At 41.2% G+C, this 27,593-nt stretch overlaps 1 protein-coding gene across 8 annotated transcripts in view; it reads right to left on the bottom strand.

The window, feature by feature from the left end:
* The window catches only part of ttn.2 (titin, tandem duplicate 2), a 163,009-nt gene that overhangs the window by 16,329 nt on the left and 119,087 nt on the right, over nucleotides 1-27,593 (bottom strand). For 7 of the 8 annotated variants that reach the window (XM_056265681.1, XM_056265682.1, XM_056265684.1 and 4 more), the window contains 16 exons: nucleotides 27,288-27,584; nucleotides 26,613-27,200; nucleotides 26,211-26,513; nucleotides 8,996-26,098; nucleotides 8,580-8,876; nucleotides 7,887-8,474; nucleotides 7,489-7,791; nucleotides 6,778-7,362; nucleotides 6,275-6,574; nucleotides 5,891-6,193; nucleotides 5,466-5,771; nucleotides 3,602-5,368; nucleotides 3,167-3,460; nucleotides 2,559-2,837; nucleotides 2,172-2,471; nucleotides 12-2,078 (listed from right to left, as the gene is read on the bottom strand). In XM_056265681.1, coding sequence (XP_056121656.1) covers nucleotides 12-2,078; nucleotides 2,172-2,471; nucleotides 2,559-2,837; nucleotides 3,167-3,460; nucleotides 3,602-5,368; nucleotides 5,466-5,771; nucleotides 5,891-6,193; nucleotides 6,275-6,574; nucleotides 6,778-7,362; nucleotides 7,489-7,791; nucleotides 7,887-8,474; nucleotides 8,580-8,876; nucleotides 8,996-26,098; nucleotides 26,211-26,513; nucleotides 26,613-27,200; nucleotides 27,288-27,584 — 25,680 coding nt within the window. The remainder of the gene's footprint in view (nucleotides 1-11; nucleotides 2,079-2,171; nucleotides 2,472-2,558; nucleotides 2,838-3,166; nucleotides 3,461-3,601; nucleotides 5,369-5,465; nucleotides 5,772-5,890; nucleotides 6,194-6,274; nucleotides 6,575-6,777; nucleotides 7,363-7,488; nucleotides 7,792-7,886; nucleotides 8,475-8,579; nucleotides 8,877-8,995; nucleotides 26,099-26,210; nucleotides 26,514-26,612; nucleotides 27,201-27,287; nucleotides 27,585-27,593) is intronic. The other variant, XM_056265689.1, reaches the window with a different exon arrangement.

Here is a 27,593-nt window from a genome sequence, read left to right as displayed (position 1 = left end):
CAAAAACTTACTGAATGGATGCTCAGCAACAATAGTTTGAGATTCAATAGACTTGCTAACACCAAACTTGTTCTCAGCGCAGACTCTGAAAGTGTACTCCATGTACTTAGTGAGATGAGTTACTTTGATTGTGGTCCGTTTCACACTTGAATTCACAACCTGCCATGTGGTGGAGCCAGACTCGCGTTTCTCAACAATATAATTGGTTATGTCCGTTCCACCATCATCTGTAGGTTCTTCCCAAGTCAATACACAGGATTCTGATGATATTCCTGAAACCTTAACAGGTCCAGTTGGGGGGGTCGGTCTACCAAAGACAATGACAGTGACAGTGAATGTCTTTGATCCAGCTGCATTTTCAAGCGTGAGATAATACTTTCCACTGTCACCTCTCTTGGCATCCTTAACCAGTAGAGTGGTTCTGCCTTTAGAAATCTTAATTGAAACTCTGTCTGTTTCTTTGAGTTTCATTTCTTCAAGTTTCCATGTTACCTTGGGGGCTGGTCTGCCACTGATTGGAATATCAATGGCAAATGAATTTCCAGTTTTGCAAGTGATGAGCTGTTTATCTATGCCACTGAGATCCGCTGTTGGCTCAATACGTGGCTCCTTTATGATGACAGAGGCTAGTGCATCTCGTGGATGACTAATGCCAGCATCATTCTGAGCCTTGACACGAAACTCGTATTCTGTGTTCTCAACCAAGCCTTCCAGAACCATTTTCACAGATTTAGTTTGACCACCTACAACCCAGTGATCAGAGCCCTTCTTTCTAGTTTCAACAATGTATCCAGTAATACGGCTTCCACCATCATGCTCAGGCTTCATCCATACTAAGCTGGCTGTTGAGGATGTAGTATCAATGATATCCAGTCGCTTAGGTGGTGCAGGCTCTTCTGTGGCTACAATAGGCTCTGTCATTTCAAATGGCTCACCTTTGCCATGTTGATTTTCAGCGATAACCCTGAAGAAGTATGCTACGCCAATATCAAGGTTGGTCACTCTCAGGATTTGACGTGTGCACTTTTCACTGACCTCTTGCCAACTCAATCGACTTGCCTCTCGCTTCTCAACAATGTAATGATGAACACGTGCACCTCCATCATTGGATGGTGCATCCCACATGAGTGTCAGAGCACCTCTTGTCACATCCTTGAATGAGAGAGGTCCTGGTGGTCCAGGTGTGTCCAACACTTTGACTGTTAATGTAATAGATTTACGACCACTGTTGTTTTCAAGAGAGAGTGTATACTTTCCAGCATCATACCTGGTGCAATTTTCAATTGTCAAAGTGCTGAATGTGTCTGTGGTATTAATATCCACCATTATGCCAAGATCTCCATCTGCCTTTGTCCATGTGGCAAGTGGGGCTGGCTTTCCACGGAAGGGAATATGAAGTGTGACTGTTCCGGCGTTCTTCACAATATGTGTCTGCTTGAAGTTTGCATCTATATCAATTTCTGGTGAAGTCAGTCTATCAACAGTTTGTACTACATTAGGAGTCTCAGAGAATTCTCCCTTGCCAGCACCATTGACTGCACAAACACGGAATTTATACTCTTCACCAGGTTCTAACTCTGTTACTTTGTTATGTGTATGGATGCAAGTCTGATTGTTGACTCTGTGCCATTCCCCAAGGCTTGCCTTGCACATCTCAATAATGTAACCAATGATTTCCATGCCACCGTCAAATACTGGTTTTGTCCATTCCAAAGTAACAGATGTCTTTGTGGAATCAATGACCTTCACTAAAGTTGGTGCACTGGGTGCACTTGTTGGTTCTCTACACTTGAACAATCTGGATGTACCACTTGCAGGTCCAATTCCAGCACCATTTTCAGCCATAACACGGAATTCATATTCATTTCCTTCTGTAAGATTTGTAACTCTGTGCCTTAGTTCAGTTATTGGTCTCTTTGCGGAAACCTTCAACCATCTTAAGCTCTTCTTCTCTCGTCTTTCAAGAATGTATTGCTTAATCTCATTTCCTCCATCATGTCTTGGTCTTGTCCAGCATAGAGTGATACTGTTTCCTGTCACATGAGTGCAGTCAGGTGTTCCGGGAGCATCTGGTACCGCTGTTAGATATCAAAAAGGAATGTGTTAAAAGTCAAGAATAACCAGTAATAAATTAGAAAATGATTGGATCAAGAACAACTATTTTTACTTACTGTACTGCATTTGAGCAATGATTGGATCAGACTCTAGTGGCTTGCCCACACCAAATTTATTGACAGCAGATACACGGAACTGATATTCATTGCCTTTGATCAGTTTTGTGGCATTGAAGGAGCAGGCTTCACACTTAGATGTTACAAGTGCCCATGAAATTCTGGAAGTTTCACGCTTCTCAATCAAATAATTAATGATAGGTGCACAACCATCATTTTCAGGTGGGCTCCACCAAAGAGTTGCTTTCTCTGCAGATATATTTGTGAAGCGAAGAGGGCCTTCAGGTGGTCCAGGGGTATCTGAATAACACAGAGTGGAAATAAGCAACGACTAAATCCAGAACAACTTTATTAAAACTATAAATCAAAATTGATTTTAGATTATACCTTGTACTCTGACAAGAACATCCACTTTTGTTGTGCCAGAACTGTTCTTGGCCTCAACTGTATAGATACCACGGTCATTGCGGTCAGCATCTCTGATGAATAGTGAGCTTGATCCAATAACAGTTGTGATGTCAACCAGCATTTTGTCTACTTCCTTTCCATCTTTATACCATGTGACTTGAGGTACAGGACGTCCACTTATACTGCAGCTGAGTTTAATGTTTTCTCCTGCCTTGATGGTGAGGGTCTTCTCAGCTTTAAACTCAATCTCAGGGATGACTGAAAAATAAAATGTTTGGAGGGATTGAGAAATGTTTTCTAAAAGTTTAACTTCTTTTAACTCTACATGGCTTTCTAAACATGCGGTTCTCTAGGTTAACAAAAACTTTAAAACGCAACAACGATTCTAACATCATCATCATCATCATCGCGTCTTGTGCACCACTGATAAGGCTGCCTGACACAAACCTAAAATTTTAATACACTGTTTTTTGCATTCGAATGTGGATTTTTCATTTAAATTAGAACAAAATTTGAAATTTGAATTAAAATTTTACAGCCCTAATGTACAACAATTTATATCGAATAATGCCTTTGTAATTACATACCACTTTCATCCTTGGTCATGATGTAGCCAGATGACTGAGAGGGTGGACTAACTGTTCCAACAGCATTCCTGGCAATTACCCTAAATTCAAAGCGATCACCAGCAGGAAGGCCTGTTACTGTAAACTGACATTCGCTGATGTCAATGAAATTGCATCTCAACCAACGTGCTCTTCCTTGACGCCTTTCAACACTGTATGCCACAATTCTACTTCCTCCATCACGTTTTGGTGGTTCCCAATGAAGTGTTACAGAGTCTCTTGTAACATCAATGCAGTTAAGGGAGCCAGGAGGATCTAAAGAAAAAAAAAGATATTTGGAAGAGAAGAAAATAAGGAACTTTGGCAAAAAGATGCATTCTGTGAAGTAATTAAAACCATAAGCATTGACAAAAGCTTATCGTGGATGAATGTTACAAAGACAATACTAAGACTTACCAACAGGGGAAATTGCCAGTTTGTGCTTGCTCTGTTCACTGACTGGACTCATGCCGGCATTGTTTTGTGCATAAACTCTGAATGAATACTCCAGACCTTCAATAAGTCCAATTGCTCTGTATTCTCGTCCAGAGATAACACTGGAATTCACTTTCATCCACAATAAGCTGTTCCTATCTTTTTTCTCAAGATGATATCCAGTGATTGGAGAACCACCATCAAATCCTGGAGCATCCCACTGAACAGTCATGCCATCACTTACAACATTGAATACTACAGGTTTTCCTGGTGGACCTGGTGGCTTATATTGGTGTTGAGCAACCACATCTGATGAGGTTAGAGGCTCGCTCACTCCATATTTGTTCTCTGCACGTACCCTAAATTGGTATTCAGTACCCTTAAGCAATTTTGTTATCTTGAATGTGTTCCTGACCACACTAGAGCAAACCATCTTCCATGCTGCTTGACATGTCTCTCGCTTTTCTACACTATAGCAGGTGACCTCTCCTCCACCATCTTCCTGGGGTTCATCCCATGAGATGATAATACTCTGGGCTTTAATTTCATCAAAACGGATTGGGCCTATAGGCTGAGATGGTGGCCCAAGTGTAATCACTTTGATGTCAAAGAAGTTCTTGACAAGTTTGTTATCAAGGACCAAGGTGTATTTTCCTGCATTGTCCTTTCTTGCATTTCTTACAATGAGACTTGCCTTGTTTTCTGTTTGCCTGAAACGAACTTGTTCGCTTTCCTTGAGTGGAACATCATCTTTCATCCACTGAATAGTTGGTTTAGGTTTACCTTTGAAGGGCAAGTCAATATTTACATTTTGTCCAATGCGAACGCTTAATTCTGCGTTAGGATAGTCAATAAGGTTTGCCTCAGGTGGTATAAGGAAGTCCTTTACAGTAATGGGTCCAATTTGAGAGAAGTCACTGCGACCCTTCTCATTTTTCGCAAATACTCTAAAGTAAATTTCTGAAAGCTCTTTAAGGTGTGTTACCTCATAGTGGCAACATCTGCATGTACCACCAATGCTCCAGGCTTCTTCTTCCTTAGTCTTCTTCTCAATAATGTACTCAGAAATGTGGCTGCCACCATCATGATCAGGCTTGGTCCATGCCAAAGATACAGATGTATTAGTTGAGTCCACCAGTACAATATCTTTTACAGCACCAGGCATCTCAGTTGCTCTCACAGGCTGTGCAGTCTCACAAGGATCACCAACGCCATATTCATTTTCAGCAGAAACACGGAAGAAATAGGAAATTTCTTCAGAAAGACCATCAACTTTGTATGTTGTATTGGCACATTCATTTGTCACAATGGTGAATGCCTTCATTTTAGCATCCTTCTTTTCAACTATGTAATTTGTGATTGAAGAGCCACCATCAATATAAGGTGGTTCCCAGCTCAGTGTGAGTTTACCTCGTGTTACATTCTTCACGATCAATCTATTACAAGCAGAAGGTGTGTCCAATACTTTAACAGACACAGTAATGGTTTTTGGCTCTCCGACCCCATTTTCAATTTCAAGAAGGTATTTGCCAGTATCATCCCTCGTGACTTTGGGAATGCTGAGTGTAGTTGAGTATTCTGTGTTTTTGATGGCATATCTTGCATCACCACTAATGTTCTTGTCCCCCTTTCTCCATATTACATTTGGAGCAGGTCTACCCTTAAGAGGGATTACAATCTCCACATCTCTACCAGCCTTTGCTATGTATTGAGTTGACATTGACATGTCAAGATCCACATCTGCCTCCTCTGTTAAAATGAAAGAACAAATTTGATCAGGTTCACAGTATCATAAAATAATTTCAATCAACTTTTTTATTGCTTCAGACAGTTAGAAAGTACAAACCCAGAATATCTTTGGCTTGCACTGGCTGCATCATCTCAATTGAACGTCCAGATCCAACACAATTAACAGCAGAGACACGGAAGAAGTAGTACACTCCAGGTTTCAAGTGGGACACTACAAACTCAGTTGTCCTTACTTCTCCTTTAGAACTTATAGTGACCCATTCTGTCTCGTCAGCCATTCTTTGTTCGACAACGTAGCTTGTGATTTCACTGCCACCATCATAGACAGGCTTCACCCATCTAAGGGTAATGGATGTCTTTGTTGAATCAACAACTGTGAGCTTGGTTGGCTCACTTGGTGGATCTAAAATAGCAATTAGTAAATATAACAAATTCTGTTTTAAATATCATTGCATACGTTGCACATAATCAATGCACATTCAGGAAAATAAAACAATACAAATAAACCACAAAGAAGCTTACCAATTGGGTCATAAGCTTTGTAGAAAATCGACACATCAGAATATGGGCCTGCGCCAGCTTTGGTGATTGCACAGACACGATACTGATATTCATTTCCTTCTGTGAGGTTGCTGACTTTCTGTCTGGTATCACGAATCGTATCTTTAATAACCTTGAACCACTGTAGACTTTTCTTCTCGCACTTCTCCAAGTAATATCCATCAATGTCACTGCCACCATCCAAACTTGGTCTTTCCCATACCACAGTCATTGTTGATCTTGTAATCATAGTGACTTGTGGTTTAGAAGGCTGACTAGGAGGAACTGTTAGGCAAAATGAATCACATTGGGTTACAAATTAAATGGTAATAATAAAAATATTAGCTTATTTAAAAAAAATCTTACCAAAGGAATTCTGTGCAATTACTGGTCTAGATTCCAGAGGATCTCCGACTCCATATTTGTTCACACCACGAATACGGAATATGTATTCATTGCCCTTAATTAGCCTTGGGACTGTGACAATGCAGTCTTCTAGTTTTTCTGAGATAATGGACCACAAAATTCTGCTTGTCTCACGTTTCTCCACAATGTAGTGGGTAACCATTGCACCACCTTCGTCAGCTGGAGGATCCCACATGATGGTCATAGTATCTGCTGTGATTTTCTTGAACTCTATGTCTCCAGCAGGGGGTCCTGGTTTGTCTGATGAAGGTGAGCAAAAATGTAGCAAAAAATGTTCAAATTAGGGCTATTAAATGTATTTAATACAGCTAATTTTTTCTTGATTCCTTAAAAGTAAAATAACTACATAATAACATATAATATAAAAAAAAATATTCATGGAAATAGTGTTAGATATAATGCAAGTTATTAAAAGATATTTAGCAGTAAACTTTGCAACATACCTTGGACAAGTACTCTGACAGCAGCATACGCTGAGCCTAAAGAGTTCTTGATCTTAAGTTCATATGTTCCAGTATTCAAACGTGTGGCTTCCTTGACTGAGATGCATGCAGAGTCAGTGGTGTTGGAGATAGAAATCTGACCTCCAGACTCTAGCTCTTTTCCATCCTTGTACCATTCAATTGTTGGTTGAGGTTTAGCAATAATACCTATTTTAAGCTGAACTGTAGCACCTGCTTTGTATTTTACAACATCAAGATATTCTTGAGGAAGTTCAATCTCAGGGGCACCATAAGTGTCCACGCATTCGACTGGTCCAACAGTTGCTGATGGGTTACTAATGGAGCCAACTGCATTCTTAGCCATGACCCGGAATTCATAAGATTCATTCTGAGTCAAGCCTGATACAGTGAACTTTGTGTCAGTAACATTTGTCAAATTAGCTTTTGACCATCTGCCTTTTGGACCATCTTTACTTTCAATCAAATATCCAGTAATTTTACTTCCTCCATCATATGAGGGTTTCTGCCAGGCAAGGCTAATTGAACTCTTTGTGATATCAGTGACTCTAAGGTTGTTTGGAGGTTCTGTGGGGGAAGAAAACAGTGGTAATTAATGTTAATTAGAATTTTCTCAATGGATTAAACTATAATTATTAATACTAATGGTTCAAGTATATGGAACAATCAATTTAAAGAGAACTAAATGCTTACCACATGCATCAATTGCAAGCACAGGATCTGAAGGCTTGCTAACTGGACCAATACCAGCAGCATTTTCAGCTGCAACCTTGAACTCATAGATCAGACCAGCGTTCACGTTTGATACTTTGAAGTGTGTAGCACGGATAATAGTTGTGTTAACTTTCTGCCAAAGAATACTATTTCTGTCTTTCATCTGAAGGTGATATCCAAAGACATGGCTTCCACCATCCGAAGATGGCTCCTTCCAGTTAACAGTAATACTTTCCTTTGTTACTGCTGATAACCATGGTTGTGAAGGTGCCACGGGGAGTGCTGAAACAAAATGTCATAAGTTTTCATAGATGCTTAATGGGGATATATTTGTAAACCAGTTTGTTGCTTATGATGTAGAGAAGCATTTTACTCACTGTATGGAAGACTGACTGTAACAGTCTGTGAATCAATGTGCTCACTGATGCCAAAGCGATTCTCAGCCCTGATTCTAAACTGATACTCAATTCCGGTAATCAACTTCATGATCTTGATTGTGCACCTTGCAACAGCAGATGAGACTTCTATCCAGTTTGCAGTAGTCGTCTCACGTTTGAGAACGATGTAGTTGGTGATTGGGCTACCGCCATCATATGCGGGAGGCAACCACTTCAGATTGACGCTGTCCTCTGTGACATCATACATTTCAACAGGGCCAACTGGAAGACTTGGTCTGTCAAGGACCACAATATTCACAAAAGACTTTGTGGTCCCGCTGGAGTTGGAGGCTGTGATATCATATCTGCCTGTGTCCGAAGCAACACTCTCACGCAAAAGAAGGATAAGGGAGTCAGTTGTCACGTCAGAGTTAAATCTCATGGTTGACTTTAGAACCTGTCCATCCTTAGAGAGGGATACTTTTGGTAACGGTTTACCACTGAGGGGGATCTCAATCTTCAGATTTGAACCTGCTTTAACATAGGCAGTGTTGTGTTGGAAGTCCTTCATGTTAATTTCAGGTGCCTCTGTTGATTAAAGAAAGCAACAAGATTATATATAATTTAACATCATATAAAATAAAACATTATGCAAGTGTAAAAATGAAACATAGTTAATAATAAATAACTTACCCAGCTGATCTTTTACAAACACAGGTAAAACCATCTCTTTGGGGTCGCTAAGTCCTGCATGGTTTTCAGCCCGTACTCGGAAGTAGTATTCAGCATTCTCTCTCAATCCATAAACAACAAAGTGAGTCGATTTGGTGGAACCACACTTTATCCACTTTTGTTGTCCTTTTTCAAGAGCCTCAACCAGGTAATTTGTAATTCTGCTACCTCCATCGTGTTCTGGTTTAAGCCATGCTAGTGAGACACTGTCTTTTGTGACATCAGTGACTCCAAGCTTGGGCGGTGGACTTGGTTTTTCTAAAATTAGACATAATAAGTAACATAAGTATAAGAAACAAAAATAAAATATATTTAAAATAATAATCAAACAAATGTGCTACAATCATGATGCGGTAAACGTAATAATTTTATTTTACCTGTAATCTTTGTTCCTTCTTTAGTCTCAAGTGGCACTCCTATACCATACTCATTTTCACCAGTAACTCTGAAATAATAAACCCCCCCTTCTTGAAGGTCAATCACTTTATAAGTCAACCTGGGACAACTGTCTGTAATCCTGGTCCAGCCCATTTTAGTTGCCTCGCGGAGATCAACAAGGTAGTTCTTGACTGGAGCACCACCCTCATTCTCAGGAGTATCCCATGAAATAGTTGCAGAGCACTTAGTGACGTCCTTTACCTCAATGTGGGCTGGTGGGCCTGGAGAATCAAGGACCTTTACACTCAATGTTAGTGTAGCAGTTCCAGCAACATTTTGGAGGGTTACAGTGTATTTCCCTGAGTCATCTCTTGTAGCTTGCTCAATTGTGATAGATGTGCAGTTATCAGTTGTATCAATAGCTGCCCTTACTCTCAGATCAACATCTGGTTTGTTCCACATTACATGTGGGACAGGCTTCCCCTTGAATGGGATTCTAAGGGTAAAAGAGCTGCCATCTTTGACAATCAGTGTCTTCCTCATATCATTACTGATTAGGAAAACTGGCTCATCTTCTCTGTCCTTTGCTAACTGTGGATCGGTTTCATTGCTTGGCTCACTTGGACCAATCTTGTTAATTGATCTGACTACAAAAATATACTCTGATCCTAGTGTGAGTCCAACCACTGTGAACTCTGTGCTCTTAGTGTTACTGACACCAACTGTCCAGTCCTCATCATTGGTTTTCCTGTATTCCACCATGTATCCTGTAACTGGAGAGCCACCATCAAATAATGGCTTGTTCCAAGACAGTGTTATAGATGTTTTAGTAGAATCAATTATTTTAGGTTTAGCTGGAGGTGATGGTAGGAACAGTGGATCCTCTGCCTTTGTCAATGGACAAGGTACGCTGGGTGCACTCAAACCAGCAGCATTCTCAGCAAATACTCTGTATTCATACTCGCATCCATCACGAAGATTGGAAGCTTTTACTCTTAAGTCATAAACAGGCTTTTTGTTGACACGTACCCAACGAAGACCGGATTTCTCACGTTTCTCAATTACATAGCCATAAATGCTACTGCCTCCATCAGAGACAGGTCTTTCCCAGCAAATTGTCATTGCTTCACTTGTAACACTGGTGACTTCAACATCTGTTGGTGCAGCAGGGACTGTAAATGGATCCATTGCCTTAGCAGGATCACTCTCAAGAGTTTCACCTGTTCCATACTTATTAACTCCCCGAACTCTAAATATATACTCATTACCTTTGAGCAGTTTTGTTACTTTACATGTTGTGGCCTTCATGTCTGCATAGACTAGAGTCCAGGCAAGCCGGCTTGTTTCACGTTTCTCAACTATGTAGTGCTGAATTTCCGCACCTCCATTTTCTTGCGGAGGTCCCCAGTTCAATGTACATTTCTCTGCAGTCAAACCAGTTACTTCCAATGGTCCAGATGATGGGCCGGGCCTGTCCAGCACCTTACAGTTTACTGCTAAAGATCTGGTGCCTGCAACATTTTGCAATGTAAGAACATACTGTCCTGAGTCTCGTCTAATAGCATCTGTCACAATTAGTGTTGTACTAGTTATTGTTGACGAAATCTCAAATCTGGCCTTGGCTTCAATTTCTTTTCCATCCTTTGCCCACGAAATCACAGGAATTGGACGTCCTGATATTTCAGCATCAATTCTCAGTATGTCTCCAGCTTTCACTACAACCAGTTGTCTTAGCTTGTCCTCAATTGTGATGCGTGGTGGATCAACATCATCTTTTACAGTTACAGGTCCTGTACCCTCTGATGGTTCACTAAGTAAGCCAGCTGCATTCTTAGCAATGACACGGAAATCATATCTTTGATCTTCAATTAGACCAGTGACATCAAAGAATGTTTCTTGAAGATTGGTGAAATTACACTTTAACCACCGACCATCTGGAAGTTCACTGCGTTCAACAATGTAACCAGTCACCTTAGCTCCACCATCATACTCAGGTTTTCCCCAGGAGAGGGAAACAGATGTTCTTGTGATGTTCATAACTATTGGCTGACCTGGAGGTGCACATGGATCTCGGGCAGAAACAGGAACACATGCCTTTGTGCAAGGTCCAATGCCAGCTATATTTTCAGCATACACTCTATAGTGATAGAAGAGGCCTTCTTCCAAACCAGTTACTTTGAACTGAGTTTCTGGAATAAGCACTCTGTTCATCTTTGTCCAGAGAATGCTGCTCTGATCTTTGCATTCCAAGTGATATCCAATGACTGGACTTCCACCATCACTTGCTGGTCTGTTCCAGGTAACTAGCATTCCTGATTTAGTGGCATGAGAAACTTGAAGACTGGTTGGAGGACCTGGAGGTGTGAAAGGGTACTGTGCAACAATTGGGGCAGAGTCAATTGCATGGCTTTTACCGTAACGGTTCTCTGCAGCAACACGGAACTGATATTCTGTTCCTTGTGTCAAACGAGTTATTTTCATTGATGTTCTTGCAACTGTTGCTGAAACAATTTGCCATGCTGTAGTGGTTGTATCTCTCTTCTCAACTACATAATTATTAATTTGACAGCCACCATCATAAATTGGAGGGTCCCATGATAGTGAAATAAAATCAGCACTTAATTCATCTACCTTGATTGCACCTGGTGGACCCGGTTTATCAAGAACAATGACACATATTTCTGCTGATTTGACACCAAATGAATTGGTTAAAGTAATTTCATATTTTCCAACGTCCTCTCTTGTTGCATCCTTGATGACAATCTTGGATGCTGTCTTTGATGTCAGAACATTAACTCTAGTTGTTTGCTTCAATGAGTGACCATCCTTTTTCCATGTAACCTCTGGAGATGGTCTGCCTCTGAATGGAACATCTATTTTGAGATCATCTCCTGATTTTACAGTGTAGGTATTAAACAGCAAATCAATAATGGGTTCAATAGTAATATCTCTTGCCACAACAGGTGCTCCCAGCGGTTTAGTATCACTCTTTCCTTTGTCATTAAGTGCTGTAATTCTGAAGCTGTATTCCTCTCCTGTTGTAAGTCCTTCAATTGTAGCTTCCAGTGCCTTTACTGTAGCACATACTGTCCATTTATCTGATCCCTTAGTCATCATTTCCACCACATAGCCTGTGATTTTGCTGCCACCATCATGATCTGGCTTTTCCCATGCTAGAGTAACAGTGTGGCGAGTTACATCAACAACTGTAATTTTACCAGGTGGTAAGGGTGCTTGGGATACTTTGATAGCCTCTGTGGTCTCTGCAGGCAAACCAACACCAAGTTCATTCACAGCCAATACACGGAAGTGGTAAAGACCTCCTTCTTGGAGATCATCAACCTTGAATGAATTTCTGACACAGCTGTTTGTCACAGTTGTGAATGCCAGCCTTTTAGATTCACGCTTCTCTACAATGTAATGGGTGATCTTGGCTCCACCATCAATTTGTGGAGGCTCCCATTGTAGAAGGACAAAGTCTCTCTTTACATCCCTAATTTCAAAGTTCACTGGAGCACTTGGAGAGTCAAGGACTTTGACATTAATAAATGCAGATTTTGAGCCACAAATGTTTTCAAGGGTCACAACATACTTTCCTGTGTCAAATCGATTAACATCGTCTATAACAAGCACAGTGTAAGAGCCTGTAACTTCAATTTGAGCACGCTCTGGTAAGGTACCATCTGCTTTTGTCCACTTAACCTCTGGCTCAGGCCTTCCCCTTATAGTGACAATTAAGCGTAGTGTTGCACTGGCACGCACAGCCACACATTTCCTAAGGTCTGCATCAAGTTCTACCTCAGGAGCTTCAAGTTTTTCAGCAGCAATTACAGATCCTGGAACATCAACTTGTTCTCCAGCCCCCTCAATATTAATTGCACAGATACGGAAGTTGTATTCTGCATTTTCCTTTAATTTTTTTACTGTGAAGTGAGTTGTTTGCACACCGGTTGGAGGAGTGCACACAGTCCATTCATCTTCACTAACGTCCTTTGCCTCAACAATGTATCCTGAGACCGTTGCGCCACCATCATAAATTGGTCTACTCCATGCTAAGGAAACAGTTGTGCTTGAGTGGTCTGTCACTTTAGGATTATTTGGAGGACCAGGGGAATAAGTTGCATCACAAGCTTTGTAATATTCAGATGGTTCACTTGGTGTGCCCACACCAGCAGCATTTTCAGCAGATACTCTGAATTCATAGAAGTGTCCCTCTGTAAGCCCAGTGGCTCTGAATCTCAAGTCATTGAGTCTTTTCTTGTTACACTTTGACCATCGGATACCCTCTTTATCACGTTTCTCAAGAACATAACCATCAATTTGTGATCCACCATCCTCCTCTGGCCGTTCCCATGTGAGGACTATTGAGTCTCTGGTGATTGCACTTGCTTCTGGAGTTGAAGGTGGTCCAGGTTTGTTGAAAGGATTTTTTGCAAGGACGGGTTCAGATTCAAGTGGTTCACCAATACCATACTTGTTTACTGCCATGACTCTGAATATATACTCATTACCAGGTAGGAGTTTAGTGACTTTGTAACTGATAGCTTGAATTGATGGTTCCACTACTGTCCAAGACAGTCTACTAGTTTCCCTTTTTTCAATGATGTAATGAGAAATACCAGCTCCACCATCATGTGATGGGTGGCTCCAATGCAAATAGCATTTTTCTGCTGTGACACCAGTTATCTTCAGAGGGCCATCAGGTGGACCAGGTCTATCAAGAACCTTTACATTAATGGGTACCTGCTTTGTTCCACCAACATTACTAAGACTTAAGAGGAAATGACCACCATCTACTCTGATGCATTCCTTAACAGTCAAAACTGTTCGTGTGATGGTGGATTTAATCTCCATTCTAGGTGTAGCACTGTCAATTTCCTTTCCATCCTTAAGCCACATAATATCAGGAAGAGGTTTGCCAGCAATATCAGCATCAATAGTAAATGATTCACCAGCCTTTACAATGGTAACATCTTTAAATTTTGAGTCCATGGAGACAGATGGAGCTTCAATCTCATCCTGAGCAGTAATTGGTCCAGTGCTTTCAGAGGGTACACTTAAAATACCAGCTGCATTTCTGGCTATTACTCTAAATTCATATCTTTGTTCTTCTTCTAATTCAGTTATCGTAAATTGTGTGTCTATGATATTTGTGAAACTGGCCTTCATCCAACGACCTTCAGGCAGCTTCTTTCTTTCAATGATGTATCCTGTAATTGCACTGCCACCATCATACTGTGGTTTAGACCACTGAAGAGTTATCAGATTTCTTGTAATAACAATTGCTTGAGGAGTTCCAGGGGGATCACATGGATCACGTGCAACAACACTTTCTGAGACTTTGCTTGATGGACTGATTCCTGCAATATTCTCAGCATACACTCTGTATTCATATTCAATTCCCTCCTCCAGACCATTTGTTCTCAATCGAGTGTCAGTAATAAGAAGATTGTTAAGTTTAGTCCATAAAATGCTGTTCTTTTCTTTACGTTCCAGGTGATACCCAATAATAGGGCTGCCTCCATTATTGCTGGGGGGTTTCCATTCGATTGTCATGTGGTCTTTTGTCACTGATGAAACAAATGGAGCACCAGGAGCTGCAGGCTCAGTGAAAGGATAACTGACCACAACTGGTGCTGAATCTAACGATGTGCTTTTACCATATCTGTTCTCAGCAAACACTCTAAACTGATATTCAGAACCAGTCTTCAGCTTTGAGATTTTGATTGTGGTACGAGCAATGGTTGCTGAAACAATCTGCCAGTTAGTAGTGGTTGTATCACGTTTTTCCACTATATAGTTGTTTATCTGACAACCTCCTGTGTATACTGGTGGCTCCCAGGATATGGTAACATAGGTGGCACTTACTTCATCAATTTTGACTGGTCCGACTGGTTGGCCTGGTTTGTCAAGAATGATTATGCCAACTTCCTCTGTGACCGTACCTATATTATTTGTGGCTGTGATTGTGTACTTGCCACAGTCCTCTCTGTTTGCATCTTTAATTTTAAGAACTGTTGATGTTGCCGTGCTTGAGACATTTAATCTGGTCGTTTCTTTCAGAGGTTGTCTATCTTTCATCCATGCAATTTTTGGAGTTGGACGACCTTTAAATGGTATTTCCACTTTGAGATCTTCACCAGCTTGAACACTGTATGTGTTGGAAAGTATTTTGAAGCTTGGTTCAATAGTTACATCCTTGGCAATGACCGGAGCAGCTAATGGCCTTGGGTCACTTTTTCCTTTGTCATTGTAAGCTGAAACTCTGAAGAGGTACTCTTGTCCTGAACTAAGTCCGGTCACTATACCCTCACATGTTTTGGTGACTGCAGCAACTGTCCATTCCTCTAATCCTTTTGGCTGCATTTCAATATAATAACCCAAGATTCTACTACCACCATCATGATCTGGTTTATCCCAGGAAAGTGATGCTGTGGTTTTTGTCACATCAGTCAAAGTTACCTTGCCAACAGATAGAGGAGGATCAGCTGTCTTCACAGATTCTTCTGTTTCTACAGCCAGACCAATTCCAAATTCATTTTCTGCCATGATTCTGAAGTAATAAATACCACCCTCTGTCAGATCACCAACTCGGAAGCTGGTCTTGGAGCACTTAGTAGTAATGTTTGCAAATCCTTGTCTATTTGATTCTCTCTTGTCAATGATATAATTTCTTATTTTGGAACCACCATCAATAAGTGGTGGTTGCCAAACCAGGGTGGCATAATTTCTTGTTATATCTTTCACAACAAGGCTCTGTGGAGCACCTGGTGTATCGAGTACTTTTACTGACACAAATGCTGATTTAGTGCCAGCACTATTTACCAAAGTCAGAATGTATTTTCCAGCATCATTTCTGTCACATACATCAATTGATAACTGGGTGTAATCTGGTCCCTTTTCTAATTGGGCTTTATCTGGTAAATCTCCCTCATCCTTGGTCCAGTTTATCTCAGGAATGGGGCGTCCTTTGAATGGTATGTTAATTCTCATAGAACCTCCAGCACGCACAACAATACCTTTTCTCAACTCAGAGTCAAGCTCAATTTCAGGGGCATCCATCTTATCCACTGGTTTGACGGTTCCTTGGATGGCCACTGGTTCACCAACACCCAGTTTATTTAGGGCACATATGTGAACTTTGTATTCTTGGTGTTCAGTGAGTTTAGTAATTGTAAATTTAGTATCACTTAATCCAGAGGGTGGAGTACATGTGGTCCATTCTTCTTCATCAACTTTACATATCTCAACAACATAGCCCTGGATGTCTAAGCCACCATCATATATTGGTCTACTCCATGCAATTGTAATTGAATTCTTTGTAGTGTCAACAAGGTGTACATTAGTTGGTTGGCCAGGCTTAAATGTTGGATCACAGGCTTTGTAATAAACAGTTGGTGGACTTGGTTGTCCAACTCCAGCAGCATTTTCTGCAGATAACCTGAATTCATATTCATGATCCTCTGTCAAGCCTGTGACTCTGAAACGTAAGTCTGTGACCCTGCGTTTGTTACATTTTGTCCACCGGACTCCAGCTCTGTCTCTCTTCTCTATGATGTAACCAACAATCTCACTTCCACCATCAGTCTCAGGACGAGTCCAACATACCGTCATAGAGTCCCTTGATATATTTGCTATTTCTAGGTCTTTAGGTGGCCCAGGTAGAACAAAAGGATTTCTCATAATCACTGGTGCAGCTTCAAGTGGTTCACCATCTCCATACTTGTTGACAGCCATGACACGGAATATGTATTCATTTCCTTTTAAAAGCTTGGTAACTTTAAACATTGTTGCTCCACAATCACCTGAAACTACAGTCCAAGCAAGACGACTTGTTTCTCTTTTCTGTATGATATAGTGAGAAATGCTACTGCCACCATCATGTCTTGGAGGTAGCCATGACAACGAACACTTCTCACATGTTACACCAGAAATGGTCAAAGGACCTTCAGGGGGTCCAGGTCTATCTAGCACCCTTACATTGAAGGAAGCAGACTTTGTTCCAGCCACATTAGCGAGGTGCAATGTGTACTGTCCTCCATCAATTCGAATGGCGTCTTTGACGACAAGAATTGCTTTGAAGTCAGTGTTCTTGATCTCAGCTCTTGCAGAATTCTCGACTTCCACATCGCCCTTAAACCACTGCATTGTTGGAATTGGCTTTCCTAGTACGGATGCTTCCAGGGTAAATGTGTCTCCAGCATTCACAGTCAAAATCTGGCAATATTCTGAGGCAACCTCATAGGTTGGTGGTTCAACTTCATCCTTAGCTGTAATTGAGCCTGTGCTCCCAGAGGGCCTACTGACCGATCCAGCTCCATTTCTGGCAATAACTCTGAAATCATATTTGTAGTCTTCTATCAGGCCTGTGACTGTAAATTCAGTTTCAAGAATATTAGCAAAACTAGCTTTCATCCAACGGCCCTCTGGCAGGTCTCGTTTCTCCACAACATATCCAGTGACAAGGCTACCTCCATCAAATTCTGGTGGTGTCCATCTAAGTTTCACTGAGTGCCTTGTCACAATCACTGGCACAGGGGTGCCTGGTGGGTCACATGGGTCACGTGCCACACAACCCTCAGAGATTTTGCTGCACATTCCAATTCCAACTATGTTTTCAGCATATACTCTGAACTCATATTCAATGCCCTCTTCCAATGAAGATGTTTTGAATCGGGTGTCTTGAATTAGTGTTTTATTGATCTTTGTCCAAAGAATACTATTTTTCTCTTTTCTCTCAAGATGATATCCTAGAATAGCACTTCCACCATCTGAGACTGGTTTGTGCCATTCAACTACCATAGACTCTTTTGTGAATACAGACACAAATGGAGTTCCTGGAGGCCCAGGCTCTTTGAAAGGATACTGGGCAAGAACTGGATCTGAGTCAATGCCATAGCTTTTACCATATCTATTCTCAGCAAAGATCCTAAACTGGTATTCAGATCCAGTTTTTAAATTACAAACTTTAAGTGTCGTCCTTGCTACTGTGGCAGAAACAACTACCCAGTTTGTGGTGGTGGTGTCTCTCTTTTGGACAATATAATTTGAAATCTGGCAGCCTCCAGTGTATGTTGGTGGGTTCCAAGACAGTGTAATGCTCTCTGCACTCACTTCATCAATCCTGACTGGGCCTGTTGGTGGGCCAGGTTTTTCAAGTATGATTATTTCAACAGTGGCTTCCTTTTGTCCAAGTACATTAGCCACAGCAATGTTATACATACCACCATCTTCTCTTGTTGCATCTTTGATCGTAAGAGTGGTATGATGTGCAGTGTCAGCAACATTTACTCTTGTGGTCTGTTTCAGAGCTGAACCATCTTTGGACCATGTAATTGTTGGTTTTGGATGACCAGCAATTCGTGCTTCAATTTTCAAATCTTGCCCAACCTGAACATTGTATGTACTAAGTTTTGTTCTCACTGAGGGCTCAATAGTGAGGTCCTTTGCAACAACAGGATTTGCCAGGAGTCTGGGATCACTCTTTCCTTTATCATTAACAGCAATGACTCTAAAATGGTACTCCCCACCTTGGGCTAAATTAGTTACAACAGTGTCAAGGGATTTTACTTGAGCACAAAGAGACCATTTATCTTGATCTTTTGCTTGCATTTCAATTTCATAATGAGTAATTCTGCTGCCCCCATCATGCTCTGGTTTTTCCCATTTGAGAGAAACACTCTTCCGTGTTACATCCACTACAGAAACTTTACCAGGGGTTTGTGGCACCTCTGAGATTTTTAGTGGTTCTAGAGTCTCTGCAGGCAATCCAATTCCATGTTCGTTTTCAGCAAGAACTCTGAAGAAATAGATGCTCCCCTCTTGGAGTGGTTCAATTTTCCATGTCATCTTGTTGCAGGAAGTAACAGCTGAGAATACCTTTCTTGTACTCTCTCGTTTTTCAACAATGTAGTTTTTTATTTTAGCTCCACCATCCAACAAAGGTGGCTCCCAGGTAAGAGTGACTGAATTTTTTGTTATTTCCTTCACACGGAAGTTTGCAGGTGCATCAGGAGTATCTAATACTCTGACACTAATAAATGCAGATTTTGTTCCATTGGCATTTTCCAGAGTTAAAGTGTATTTTCCACTGTCAAATCTATTAACATTTTCAATTACGAGTGAAGTGAAACTGCTTGTAATATCAATCTGAGCTGCCTCATTGATTTCACCTTCAGCCTTTCCCCACTTTACTTCTGGGGTTGGCCGTCCACGGATAGGAACAAACAATCTGAGAGAGCCTCCAGACCTGACAGTGATCATCTTTCTCAGGTCAGCATCAAGATCAATATCTGGTGCTTCAAGTTTATCCTCTATGATGATGGATCCAGGGATATCAGCAGTTTCTCCCACGCCAACCTTATTTATGGCACAGATTCTGAATTTGTACTCATGCTTTTCAAGGAGTTTTTTAACCTCAAATCTTGTCTCTGTTATTCCTGAGGGTGGTGTACACATCATCCATTCATCAGAAGTGATTTCATAGGCCTCAACAATGTAACTTTGAATCTCACATCCACCATCATAAATTGGCTTGCCCCACTGCAGGATAACAGATGCTCTTGAGACATCAATTACCTTAGGGTTGTTTGGTGGACCGGGCTTGAAGACTGGATCCACTGCCTTGAAGTACACTGTGGGTGTACTTGGTTTACCAACCCCAGCTGCATTCTCAGCAGACACACGGAATTCATAACTTCGGTTTTCAAGAAGACCTGTTACTCTAAAGCGTAGTTCACTTACTACACGTTTGTTGCATCTTGTCCACCTAACGCCCTCTTTGTCTCTCTTTTCAACTATATATCCTGTAATTGCGTTACCACCATCATTAGTGGGTCTTTCCCATGTGATAACCATGGACTCCTTTGTTACATTTGAGACTTCAACATTACTTGGTGAATCAGGTGGGACAAACGGATTTGCTGCAATCACTGGATCAGATTCCAAAGGCTCACCAATTCCATATTTATTTACAGGTATCACTCTGAAAATATACTCATTTCCAGGAAGAAGTTTTGAAATTTTAAGATTGAGGGTTTGTACCTTAGGTTCCACAACGGTCCAAACTAATCGGCTGGTCTCTCGTCTTTCCACTATGTAATGAGACACCTCCGCACCTCCATCATGCAATGGAGTTTTCCAGGAAATGCTGCACTTTTCACTGGTAACCCCATAGATTGAGATTGGGCCATCTGGAGGTCCAGGTCTGTCCAGAACCTTGACATTGACGCTAACTGATTTCTCTCCACCAACATTTTTCAGTAGTAAGGTATACTGGCCCCCATCAACACGGATAGCCTCCTTCACACTAAGAGTAGTTGTGAAGTCAGTATTCTTGATCTCAAATCTTGCAGTATTTGTAAGTTCTTCGCCAGCTTTTATCCAATGAACTGAAGGAATGGGTTTGCCAAGTATCCCTGCATCTACTTTAAATGATTCACTAGCATGAACAACAATAGTTTGTGAATATTTAGCATCCAAGTCAATTTTGGGTGGATCAACTTCATCCTTTGCTGTGATTGCACCAGTGCTGTCTGATGGAGCGCTAGACACGCCAGCAGCATTTCTTGCAATGACACGGAACTCATACTGCTGCTCCTCTACTAAGCCACTGACGACAAATTCTGTCTCAATGATATTAGCAAAAGAGGCTTTCATCCAGCGGCCATTAGGCAATTCTTTCTTCTCAACGACATATCCAGTGATCTTGCTGCCGCCATCAAATTGTGGTGGTGTCCACCTGAGTGTTACAGAGCTTCTTTTAACGATAACTGCTTCAGGTTTGCCTGGAGGATCACATGGATCTCTAGCCACCTGGATTTCTGATACTTTGCTTGCTTTGCTTAGCCCAACTATATTCTCAGCATAAACTCTAAATTCATATTCAATGCCTTCTTCAAGGCCACCTATCTTGAATCTTGTGTCTGGAATGATCGTTTTGTTTTGTTTCACCCACAGCAAGCTGTTTCTTTCCTTAATCTCAATATGATATCCCAAAATCTTGCTTCCACCATCACTACTGGGTTTGTTCCACACAATTACCATGCTTTCTTTAGTAGCAGACTGAACAGTGGGAGTTCCTGTTGGATTTGGAATCTCAAAGGGATATTGTGCAACAATAGGCGCAGAGAGAAGAACGGAACTCTTTCCATATCGATTTTCAGCAGCAATCCTAAATTGATATTCACAGCCAGTCTTTAATCTTGCAGCTTTAGTTGTTGTTCTCGCAACTGTTGCAGAAACAATCTGCCAGTTTGTGGTGGATGTGTCTCGCTTTTCAACAATGTAATTATTAATGCTACAGCCTCCTTCATACTCTGGAGGCTCCCATGATAATGTAACACTGTCTGCAGTTACCTCATCCATTTTGATTGGGCCAGTTGGTGGTCCAGGTTTATCAAGTACAATAACATTGATGTCTGCTGTAGCTTCACCAGCTGAGTTTGTCAGTTTAATAGTATATTTGCCCACATCATCCCGTGTTGCCTCTTTTACCACAAGGTAAAGGTGTTTCTCTGCTACTTCAGCATTTACTCTTGTTGTTTCTTTCAAAGTAATGCCATCTTTTTGCCAGGTAACTGCTGCCTTGGGCTGGGCAACATATGGCACATCAATTTTCAGATCATCACCTGCCAGAACACTGTATGTGCTGAATACAAGTTTGAAGGCAGGAGCAATAACAACATCCATAGCAACCACAGGGACATTAAGTGGACGTGGATCACTGATTCCCTTTTCATTGGTTGCTGAAATACGGAAGGAGTATTCTTCACCTTGTATTAAGCCAACGACAACTGCCTCTGTTACTTTAACAGTCATTACTTGGGTCCATTTTTCACTGTTTTTCGTTTGCATTTCGACAATATAACCAGTAATTCTGCTTCCTCCATCATTGTCCGGCTTCTCCCAAGAAAGTGTTACACTGTTGCCAGTTACTTCTTTTAGAGTCACTTTTCCAGGAGGAAGAGGCCTCTCAGAGATTTTTATAGCTTCCATGGTCTCTACTGGAAGACCAACACCATACTCATTTTCAGCTAAAATTCTAAAGGAATACAAGCTTCCCTCTTGTAAGCCTCCAATTCTCCAACTTGTTTTGGGACAAGAGGCATTAACAATGGAATATGCTTTTCTTGTAGATTCACGTTTTTCAACAATATAATGCCTGATTCTTGATCCACCATCAATGACTGGAGGATCCCAGATGAGTGAAGCAGAATCTTTTGTTATTTCTTTGATTGTAAGGTTTTGTGGTGCACCAGGAGTGTCAAGAACTCTAACATTAACAAATGCTGTTTTAGCTCCAGAACTGTTTTCCACTGTTAGCATGTACTTTCCACCATCAAATCTGTCTACATTCTCAATAAGCAGTGTGGTGAAGGATGATGTAATATCAATGGATGCTCTATCAAGGGGTTCACCATTCTCTCTTGACCATCTGACTTCAGGAGCAGGTCTTCCTTTAATTGGCACAAATAATCTTAAGGTACTGCATGCTCTGATGTTCACTACTTTGCGGAGGTCTGAGTCAAGCTCAACTTCAGGTGGAAGGAGTCTGTCTTCTGCTTTAGGTGAACCAGGCACAGAGGCTGGTTCTCCAACACCTTCACAGTTAAGAGCTGAAATGTTGATCTTATATTCTTGATTTTCAATAAGGTTGGTTATGGTGAATGATGTTGCTGTTAGACCTGCCTTTGGAGTGACAATTGTCCATTCATCTTCCTCTGGCAGGCATGTTTCAACAATGTAACCTGTGATATCCGAGCCACCATCATAAACTGGTTTATTCCAAGCAAGAGTAATGGATGACTTTGTTGTATCCAAAACCCTAGGATTTCCAGGGGGTCCAGGTTGGAATATTGTGTCACATGCTTTGTAAAATGGACTTGAAGGGCTTGGTGCACTTAAGCCAGCAGCATTTTCAGCTAAGATTCTGTATTCATACTCATGTCCAGGTGTTAGTCCTGACACTTTGAAGCGCAGATCAGTAACAGTCCTTTTATTGCATTTTACCCAACGAAGACCAGTTTTATCTCTCCTCTCAATGATATAGGTATTTATACTACTTCCGCCATTGTGTTCAGGATGTCCCCAACAAACCACCATTGAATTTTTTGTGATAGAAGTTACTTCTGGTGGCTGTGGAGGATCAGAAGGCACATATGGGTTAGTGGCAACAGCAGGCACAGATTCAAGAGGTTCCCCAACTCCATACTTGTTCACAGCCATGACTCTGAAGATATATTCATTTCCTTTCAGCAATTTGGTAACCTTATAGCGGTTAACTTGTAAATCTGTGGCTACATTTGTCCATGTAAGTCTACTTGTTTCACGTCTTTGAATGATGTAATATTCAATCTTTCCTCCTCCATCATGAAGTGGTGGCAGCCATGACAGAATACATTTCTCTGTTGTCATGTCTGTGACATGCAGTGGTCCCTCAGGTGGGCCAGGTCTGTCAAGAACTTTAACATTGAAGACAAATTTAGCAAATCCTCCCGGATTGCTAGCAGTTAGAGTGTATGCACCACCATCTCTACGTAAAGAATCTTTGTTAATCAAGCAAGTATAGAAATCTGATGTTTTGATCTCTAGTTTTCCAGTATCTTCAAGCTCCTTGCCATCTTTAGTCCAAACCAAGGATGGAATTGGGCGACCTGTAACACGTGCATCTAGCTTGAAGACATCACCTGCTTTCACTACCACACCACTACTGAAACTTGCATCAGCATCAATCTTCGGCTCTTCAATGTCATCTCTGCAGACAATGACCTCTGAAGGTTTAGATGGTTTACTAACCGCTCCAGCTGAGTTCCTTGCTAATACACGGAATTCATAAGAAGCATCTTCTGTGAGACCACTCACAGTAAAGTTTGTTTCAAGAATGTTGCTGAAGTTGGCTTTGAGCCAGCGACCATTAGGAAGTTCTTTTTTCTCGACTGTATATCCAGTTATTGAGAAACCACCATCACCCTCTGGCTTTGTCCACTGAAGAGTAACTTCATGTCTAGTAATGTTAAGGGCCACTGGTTGACTTGGGGAGTCTATGGGATCCAGTGCAAATGTCATCTCAGATGGCTTGCTTGCTTTGCTGAGACCAGCCAGATTTTCTGCAATAACACGGAATTCATATGCAATACCATCCATCAGACCTGGTGATTTAAACATATTGCCAACGACTGGAGCTTTGCTGATCCTCTGCCAAAGTATGCTGTTCTTCTCTTTCCTCTCAATGTGGTATCCTAAAATTGGGCTACCTCCATCTGAAGAGGGTTCATTCCAGCTGATTGTCATTGAATCCTTGGTGAAGGCAACTATTTGTGGAATTCCTGGCTGTCCTGGTACATCAAATGGATAAGCAGCAACCACAGGTTGTGATGTTATGTAGGGTCCAACACCATATCTGTTCTGAGCTTTAACACGGAATTGATATTCAATGCCAGTTGTAAGGCGTGCAGCTTTGAATGTTGTGCGGATAACAGTTGCTGCCAGTTCCACCCAGGATGTACCAGTGGTCTCACGCATCTCAACAATGTAGTTATTAATAGGAACTCCTCCATCATTTTCTGGAGCTTCCCATGATATTAGAACATAGTCACAAGAAACTTCATCCACTTTTATTGGTCCAGTTGGAGGTCCTGGAATATCATGTACTTGAACAGTAATGATTTCAGTCAGAGTTCCTAAGATGTTCTTTCCAGTCATTGAATACTGTCCTCCATCTTTTCTCTTAATTTCATTAATGTTGAGAATAGTAGAAGTTGCAGTATTTTCTACGTTTATTCTCTGTGTTTGTTTAAGTTCCTGATCTTCTTTCGTCCATACAACAAGTGGTCTTGGGCGACCCAGAACAGGGATCTCAACTTTAAGATTATCACCTGCTTTAGCTACCACAATCTTCTGATGTATACTTCTGAGGTCAAATTCTGGAGCTGTGGTTTGCTCCTTAATTACAACTGGTCGACTTTCACGAGGTTCACTCCTGCCTGACATGTTTACAGCAAAGATGCGGAACACATATTCTGCATTTTCCAACAATTCTGTTGCAGTGTAGTCCAAAGCTTTTATTGTTGTCACATGGGTCCACTGATCAGAATCTTTCAGTTGAGCCTCTATCACATAGCCAGTTATTCGACTACCACCATCATATTTTGGTTTTGTCCATGCAAGAGTTGCTGTGTCTTTGGAAACATCAGAAACAATCAGATTATCTGGTGCAGATGGAGCCTGAGAAGCTCTTATTGGTTCAGGTGTCTCTGCTGGTTCACCAATACCCCTTTCATTCTCAGCTAAAACTCTGAAGTAATATTCTGCGCCCTCTTCCAAATCTGGAATTTTGTACGAGCATTTCTGCCAGTTTGCAGTTATGGTTGAGTAAGCCTTTCGTGTTGCCTCCCGCTTTTCAATAATATAATTTGTGATCTTTGAACCACCATCAATAATTGGAATCTCCCATTGTAAAGTAATGCTATGCTTTGTGATTTCCCTTGGTTTCAAATTTACTGGAGGTCCTGGGGTGTCCACAACACGAACATTGACAAATCCAGTCCTCTTTCCAGCAACATTTTCTAATGTTAGGACATATTTCCCAGCATCATATCTTGTACAATCAGGGATGACTACTAGAGTGTATGATTCAGTAGTGTCAATGTGAGCACGGCCTTTAAGAGGTACGTCTTCCTTATGCCATGTTACTTCTGGAGCTGGCCGGCCCTTGATTGGCACAAATATGCGGATTGAAGCACCTGACTTCACAACAAGTGTTTTTCTCAGCTCTGCATCAAGTTCAAAGTCAGGAACCTCCTCTCGATCCACCAGTTCAATAACTTGCTCAACTTCAGAGGGTTCTCCAAGTCCTTCTGAGTTCTGTGCTCTGACTCTGAAGTGATATTTTCCTCCTGATTTTAGACTTGAAACTACAAATTCTGTTATTCTCAAGGGAGTAGTTGTGTCTTGAACCCAATCATCATCTCCTTCCTTTTTATGTTCAACAAAGTATCCTGTAACATCAAGACCACCATCATAGAAGGGTCTACCCCAGTTAAATGTTGCTGTTGTTTTGGTGGTGTCAGTAATTCGTGGGTTGGATGGAGGCCCTGGTGGATCTGAAAAATAATGAAATGATAATGATAAATAATCAACATTTTTTTGGGCAAAAATTAACAAGAAAATATATCTGGAAATATGCAATTAAAAAAACAACAATTATCAACTTACATGCAATATCCTTTGTCATTACAGGTTGTGATGGCTCACTGGGCTCGCCAAAACCAGCCTTATTCTCTGCAGTGACACGGAATTCATATTCAATTCCCTCTGACAGGCCTGAGACCTTATAACGTAGATCAGAAATTGACTTCTTTGAAGCTCTGACCCATCTCATTCCCCTTCTCTCTTTTCTCTCAACACTATAGCCTCTAATGTCACTTCCCCTATCTATAGTTGGTCTCTTCCAGGAAATTGTTACAGCATTTCTACTGACATTATCAATTTCTGGTTTTGATGGTGGCCCGGGGGGTCCTGCAAAAAAAGAAGAAGTTGAAAAAACTATATATATATATATATATATATATATAGACTGAAACAAAATAATGCAGTAAAAATTTAAGTTGGGCTTACCAAAGCTGTCAACCATTTTAACTGGTCCAGACTGTGTTGCATCCCCAGTGCCATACTGATTGACTGCTGAAACACGGAATATGTATTCATTTCCCTTTATCAGCTTGCTGCCAACATAGCGGCAATCCATTACATTTTCAGCAAGCTTTGTCCAGAGTAGGCGGCTGGTTTCTCTCTTTTCTAATATATATGATTTTATACTGCAGCCACCATCTTCTTCTGGAGGCAACCATGTCAATGTGCATTTTTCAGCAGAGACACTGCTGGCTTCAATAGGACCTGGAGGTCCAGGCACATCTAGGATTTTCACTTTAACTTTTTCTTCTTTGATACCAAATGGATTGCTAGCACTAATGGTGTACTCTCCAGTGTTCTTTCGGCTGGCATACTTGATAGACAAAGTTGAAGATGTGGGAGTGCTTGTGATTTGGACAATATCTGAGGACTTGAATTCTCTTCCACCCTTAGACCACACAGCTGTAGGAGGTGGTTTGCCAAGAATGCTTGATGCTGTGATGACAATTGTTTCTCCGGCCCTCACAGTCACTCCATCCTTCATTTCAGGGTCAATTGTGATAGTTGGCGGTTCTGTAAAAAGTTAATTAATGATTATAAACATTGTTATGTTTATGGAGGGTTTGGTTAAGCAAATTCATTAAAACCTGACAATATTACCATATTCATTTTTGCAGATAAGAGGCTCAGTTGTCTCTGAGGGAGCACTGATAGCTCCAGCTGCATTTTTAGCCCTTATTCTGAATTCACAAGTACAGCCTTCCTGTAGGTCTGTAACAGTGTATGCACAGCTTTGGACATTCACATGGTTAGCCTTCATCCATGTCTTTCCAGGATGCTCTAATTTCTCAACAATATAGCCAGTCAATTTGTGGCCCCCGTCATACTTGGGTGCAGTCCAAATAAGTGTTACACTGTTTCTTGTGACACTGATCACATCAGGTTTGCCAGGTGGATCTATAGAAA

This window comes from Rhinichthys klamathensis, unplaced genomic scaffold (genome assembly GCF_029890125.1).
Source record: "Rhinichthys klamathensis goyatoka isolate OS25496 unplaced genomic scaffold, OSU_Roscu_1.1 h1tg000237l_1, whole genome shotgun sequence".
In the NCBI taxonomy this organism is placed as follows: domain Eukaryota; kingdom Metazoa; phylum Chordata; class Actinopteri; order Cypriniformes; family Leuciscidae; genus Rhinichthys; species Rhinichthys klamathensis.
This window is presented reverse-complemented; position numbering and strand designations above follow the sequence as displayed.